General features: G+C 40.6%; 1 protein-coding gene across 1 annotated transcript; it reads right to left on the minus strand.

The window, feature by feature from the left end:
• Window positions 1-1,546: 1,546 nt before the first annotated feature.
• Window positions 1,547-3,712, minus strand: LOC148009157 (mitogen-activated protein kinase kinase 9-like). Its single transcript, XM_087673759.1, has 2 exons — window positions 3,497-3,712; window positions 1,547-3,235 (listed from the first exon to the last, which is right to left on the minus strand). Exons 1-2 carry the CDS (start codon window positions 3,535-3,537, stop codon window positions 1,981-1,983), a joined length of 1,296 nt encoding a protein of 431 aa, XP_087529885.1. The 5' UTR covers window positions 3,538-3,712; the 3' UTR covers window positions 1,547-1,980.
• Between the last annotated feature and the right edge of the window lie 3,031 nt (window positions 3,713-6,743).

Here is a 6,743-nt window from a genome sequence, read left to right on the forward strand (position 1 = left end):
AGAGGCTATGGGCATGGGGAGGATAAGTAAGACGTTCATAGTAGTTATATCATTGTTATGCATGCATTTTATATTTTATTCAAGAGTTGTTATAATCTGTGTTTGTTTCTAATTGGATGACCAAGCCAAGGAGCCATCACACAAGAATGAGATTTCCATTAGGGATCTTGCCTTTCTATACTTTATATTTTCTTTGGCTATTCATTAATATCATTGAATTTGTACTCCTATTTATATCATCATTGTATTACCTATGAATTAGCTATATCATTATTCTATCATTTATCTAGCCTATATTAGACAGATGTATTTCAACGATTTTCTCTTATCAATGCATTTAACGACTGTTGTATATTGTACAAGTGGTTCAAGTACTTTAGTTGGCTTTTGAGGTGTTACATAAGGACATAACTAGTGTATATTTGAAAGGCTAGCAACGTGAGCGACAAAGATTTAACGCATTCAAGAGCCAAGTTTGCAAGTTGTTTTCCTCTACACATTAGCATGCGCGTTGGGAAATTTCTTTGCACTTGTCAAAATAATTGTAGGAAGGACCTTTCGAAAGATCTCCAAAATAACTATCAAAATGAGCTTTGATATATGCCAATGGTCATACCAACAATCATTTCAATAATGGTTCCAACATCTAGATATTTTGACATGTATGTTAATGGCATGGCCTAACATTTTAGATCTTTTTCACATCTACTTTTGTCGAGGTATTTGTGGTATACCCATCATTTATTTTAGTGGAAGGCCTCACATGTGAAATAACGGAGTTAAGGCAATTAATGCCATGTTGCCTGCCACTTATCACATCACTTACTATTTGGCATCACTTGTTTCTCTAATATTGTTTTATTATACTTCCTTTTAGCACATAATTGCCATAGTATAGAAACATTCATTAATCTAATATCTAAGCATCTATGTAAGATAAAATGCATGGGTCTACCAAACATGGACCCGATACTATGTCACAAAAAGAGTACACCCAACTTCCCATAACTTCTAAGTTGTAGGTATTTCATGATGGTATGATATTTACTTTCTATGGAAAAAAAAAAATTGGTGGATTTTCATTCTTATTCTCTATGGGCAATGATTTGGGTTATTATATATGCAAGGCCCATCACCCCTAAATATCTTGAATATCCCTAGGTCACAAAAACAAACATCTCAAATATCATAGATAACTAGAGCATCTAGGTTTGAGAAATAGATTAGATATATAATACAAAACTCCAAAATATGTTTGTCAAGGAATGAACACAATTAGAAATATACGAATAAATTTCGCATTGCTACAACACAAACAACTGTTGTGCTCTGATGTTTAGGCCTTATTGCAATGACTCACGTAGGACAAAGGCATACAACATAGAGGTGTCAACCTATTTGAAGATCAGGCCAACTGCCCCAGCTACGAGGAGCACCACAAATCCAAGTCAATTCCGGGTCCTCCCAAGTCTAATAACCATAACTTTTGTAAATAAGCCACACAAAGTGTTTCAAAAGCCAAGCTCAACAGTCTTAGGGTCTGATAACCATAATATGTCATATGTTCCTGATTCAGCGAGGCCTGACTGAGCTTGAACAGGAAAGATGAACCCCATAGTCAGATGATTACAATACCATTTCATGTCTAAATAACTCAAACAATCAGTTTGCAGTTCGAAGCGTCTTCGTGTCATGGGCAGCTCTGGCTGACACTAATTTTGAGGTGAAGAAGCTTTACAATTAGCAAGGGATTGCATAAAACACACTTCACATATGCAGTAGCACAGGCCCATCATGTAAAGTTTCTGTTGTGTCCCTATGTGTGGCTGCATCTATTAACTGTATAACATGTGCACAAATTATCAGTGCATACTGCTGGAGCATGCTGGAAAGCAGGAGCATAAGTTCAAGCATATCCCAAGCTTTTAAATTTTCACAACTCTGTTGACGCCTCTCGTGCATTGCAAATGCAGACATCCTCTATGATTCTAGCAGATCTGAGATGTTACAAGGGCTGCCATCATGTTTGGTGATAAATGGATGTGTCAGAAGTGCATCTGCCCTAGGTCTGCGAGCTGGATCCTTCGCCAAACAGTATGCAAGAAAGCCCTTGAACTCTGTAGAAGCATCTGCAGGAGCTTGAGGAGGATCCCCACAGCAAATTGCAAACATGAGTGTAGGCCAATCTGGCTTCTGCGTGGGACCAATGAAGGGGAAATGCCCAAGGGCACATTCTAAGAGGGTTAGACCCAAACTCCATATGTCCACAGGATAGCCACTGTAATTCCCGCCATGGCTATCCGGATCAAACCGCTCAGGACTCATGTATGCACAGGTACCCACAAAGGAGCTGCAAGGAGCAAGGGTGCTTGCAAGAACCGTGCTAACTCCAAAGTCTGCAATCTTCACCTGCTGCTTGTGATTCAGGAGAAGATTTGAGGGCTTGATGTCCCTGTGGATGATTTTGTTCCTGTGAAGATAATCCAACCCTTGAAGGACCTGCCTGGCTACCTCTGAAAGATACCTTTCAGATATGGTATTTCTGGCCTCAAGAACATTGGCAAGTGATCCCCCATCCATGTATTCCAACACAAAGGAGATCTCACCTCCCTTGTCAGCAGCTCCATAGCAGCTGACCACATATGGCGAGCTGGAGCGCCGAAGGATGTCCATCTCCCTAAGGATCTGCTTCCTTATAGACAACTCATGCTTCTCTTGGATCACCTTGAGAGCAAAGATCTTGCCAGTTTTCTTGTGCTGCACCTTGTAGACCTTGCCGCTGCTGCCATGGCCTAGGGTTTTAAGCTTCAGGGTGTCTTCAGGATCGATGTTCTCCTGTTGCACGGAGGCATTGGCAAACTGCATAGCTGCAGTGGGGATGCCGCTGACTCCTCTAGCAGCTGCAGCTCTGGCTCCTCTAGGGATGCCCGAGTGCTTTGCATTGGGGGATCCCATGTGAGGCCTAGGTAGGGGCAGGGGGAGGGGGCGTGGCCGGGGAAGGGGGAGGGGGAGGGGGTGGGGGTGGGGGTGGGGGAGGGCCAAGGGGGAGGCTGGGGAGGTAGGCTGTTCGCGCAGCTGTGGCATCGAATGCTGTTGCTGGTGGTGCTGTTCTTCTTGATGTTGGCGCTGCTGCTCCTGCTTATGTTGCAGCAGAGACTGGTGATACTGCTGCTGCTGTTGAGGCAGAGGCTGTTGCCTCGTCGCTATAGATTTCTCCATACGAATCTTTTCCTCTCTGAAAGGGATCACGGGTGGTTTGAGATCCGGTTTGGGCTTTGCCCCCTTTGCAGACATGTCTGCAGACAGCCCTGAAGAGGCCTGTCTGGAGGAATTTGAGTTCCCTATGCTTACTTCTGTACAAGTCACCTCGTGAACAAATTTAAAGAGACGGTGACAGAGAGAGTAACTTGTAGTCTAGTAGAACCTCTCAGAAGCCAATGCACAAACGCTAATGGTGATGGAGCTGTAGGCGTAATTAGGCTTGTGACACGCTTACCTGCACGGAAATCCTTCGTCAGGCATACTGGACAACTGCATGTCAGCTATGGCGATACTCCTGGGATGAGGGAAGCACAATGCAGAAGACCGGTAAACAGGGCCCGAGGCATCTTGCTAGACTCGGTCCACCCCTTACGCAAAAAGGAAACAGGACGTGATAGGTAAATCGAATAGTATTACCAAAATGCCAATGACCTGAAGGGCTTGCTTTAATCGCTAGGGGTGCAACCGGTCTTGATTTGCCTCATTTGCAGATAGCTCTCTATTTGTGTGATCCTAATATCAAAATCTTGTTTTGATATTATTTGCGAATAATGCAAAAAATAATAATTTTGTTTATTGCCTAAGTCTCGGGCTTTACACTAGGTAGGTTTCTTAACCCTTTTGCCCCTCATAAGGACCACAAAATGTTCCTACAAATTATGGCCAATTCTTAGTATATAAGCAATTACCTAAAACCTAGAGATTAACCAAACTCTTCGACTTTACACATGGCAGAGCTAAGTTTTCTAAGTGTAGTTGTGGAAGAGTCAACAAATCTCGTACATGCGGTCTCTTTTATAACTTTCTCTTCAAGTTCCATTGTTACTACATATTGCACTTGAGATTCCCACCTTATATGGCTCCTTGTCATTCAAAAAAAATATAGAATAGGATTACAGAACTAGAACTCTCTTTCATTATTTTTTTTCTTGGTACAAAAGAATCTATGACATAGGGATGTAAAAGCCCTCTCTTTTTCAATCATTTTCAATTATTAAGACCTTGAAATATACTCAAGTCCAAGTGTAGGATGTGGAGGCATGGATTGGCATGAATAAAGGAATAGAGTGTTCCAACACTTCAAATGTGTTGCTCCAACACTCCACATTTGGTAGTTTCATACCCCTATTAAATATTGGAGAAGCTAAAAAGTGGTTGAATACCACTTTGGAATGGTTCACCACACTAGAGCACAACTACAGTAAAAAATGAAACCCTAAAAAATGAAGTTTTCGATTTTTGTAAGATTTTTAATTTGTTATATCTAATTACTTTCCTTGTATTATATACTTTTTTTACAGGGAGGTGGTAAACACTGCAAGTAGTATTACGAATTCAAACAAGATTTTGTTTTACAAGGGAAGACTTTGAAGTGGAATGTAGGTTGAGCCAAGTAGTTCAAGATCCCAAACTTCTTTGTGACGATGATTTTGTCAGCTCAAAACGGTTTGTAGTCTACCTACATAAATGATATTAGAGGAAGTCGGTTTACTTAAGAGCCTTAATGCCAAAATTCTTTGAGGAGTGCATCTTTTTATACCATAACATATATAAAGGAGCACCTCCAAACAATGAGGTGAACCTACATTTCGCACCTAGATTCATTTGGTAGAAATGTAGAGGGATAGATGATAACCTGGTCTTGTAGCATGGGCCAATTTTGCAAAGGGCACAGTGAGGATGATACGACATTAGAATAAACTAGATAGAAAATTAGAGAAGTGGAGATTGACAAATGGGCCAAGCCAGATAGCTGAAGGGAAATCCTTTATTGAAAATCCATCTCTCAAAAGTGATGCAACTAGCATATCTTGTGACCAACATACACAATATGGTGCACATATGCACATGTTTTCAAGGCATGTCAAGGAATTTCTGAATAAAAAGACTTTGGATCTCTTGAATATCTCCTCGACCACCCATTCTACATCAAGTACTAATATGGAAACAATTTGTAACATGAGGGCTACAAGCTACTGCTTCAACTCTTGACACAAAGTGCTAGTACCTTGATGCAGTAAAAATTACTCTTGAAGTATTGAAAACTTGTAGAGATGAGTAGGTTGGCTTGATGTTTGGAGCTGCAAAGATAATCAAGAAGCTGAAAAAAGATACGTAGGAGCTTCAAATGTACAAATCTAGACTAGTGCCAAATGAGGTCAAAATCACAAAGCTCGAGGGGATGATTGCCATAAGAAAGGAATCCCTAAGAGACAGGGTGACATACTCAACATTAATTGGGTTGGCAAAAGAAATCCCTAACAGAGATGGGTGTTGAAGATATAGGCTTACTTGGCATCAATCAATTTGGCAAACAAGTGGTAGAGCTACAAGTTTGCAAGCTTGATTTTCAATTAGTAAGACTTAATAATTGTGATTTAATGGTCCTAGACTTAGTATACTATTAAGTATGCTGTGCCATTTTTATTATAGGGTCAACACAACAACTAGTATGTGAGGTAGAGATAGAAATAGTACATCTTTGATTTGTGGAGACAACTACGAATTTCTTCAAGATAAGAATGAATGCCCTTCTTATTATACCACTTGTTCAGATGGGCATAGCCCATAGTAGTGCACCATTTGGTGACTGATTCCCATGTAAGAAAGTCGTCTTAACATCCATCCGATAAGCTCCAAACCCAATTGAGCAAACAATGCCAAGACCAAGCATAGGGTAGTCATTGTAAAAATGAGCAGGATCTAGGACATGGTAGTTGGTTATGGTGGATGGCAAGAGAAGAGTGGACTCGTGATGGAGAAGACAAAGACATTGTTTGTTACACAAGTGAATTAGGTTCCAAGAGTGAGACTTGGACTCATAAACACAATCTTGTGTATGTGGACAATGACACTGACACTTTACTGAAAAGAAAAGAGTACTATCATTGCATTAAGAAAAGGAAGCAAGTACAATGCTTTATAGGAAAGTAGGAAACTGCAGTAGGCACCACTGTGCATATGGGATAAGTAAGCCTGCATGTCCTTGGCCCTGAAGCTCCATACAAAGAGGTTGTCAATGAGTGTGATTGCTGAATCTCAACAGTCATCTTCACTAAAAGAGAAAAGACTTCATAGAAATCCATACCATGCTCCTACTTAAAACCCTTTGCAAACATTCTAGCCTTATATGCTACATTAGGGTGACCATGGGTACTTTTCAACTTGTAAACCCACTTGCATGTCAATGCATGTTTCCCATTAGGCAAGGAAACTAAGTCTCATATATAGTTCTTTGGTAGCGAATCAAATTCAAACTACATAGCCCTCTCCTAAGAATGAGAATCACATCTACACATAGCATCCTTATAGGTAAGAGACTCAAAGGTGTTTGTCACCATGACATAATTGGTGGAGGACTCATAGCAATCAAAAGGATTACTGAAGCTCTAGTAGAGTGTCTCAAAGTTGGTTGTGGGGCCTATACGATATGTCATGTATGTCTAACATCGTGATCCTAGGCCACTATATCATCAATTGTA

The sequence above is a fragment of the Lygodium microphyllum genome, unplaced genomic scaffold (genome assembly GCF_053477565.2).
Source record: "Lygodium microphyllum isolate KBCC unplaced genomic scaffold, Lygodium_microphyllum_v1.1.10 scaffold_36, whole genome shotgun sequence".
Taxonomy (NCBI): Eukaryota; Viridiplantae; Streptophyta; class Polypodiopsida; order Schizaeales; family Lygodiaceae; genus Lygodium; species Lygodium microphyllum.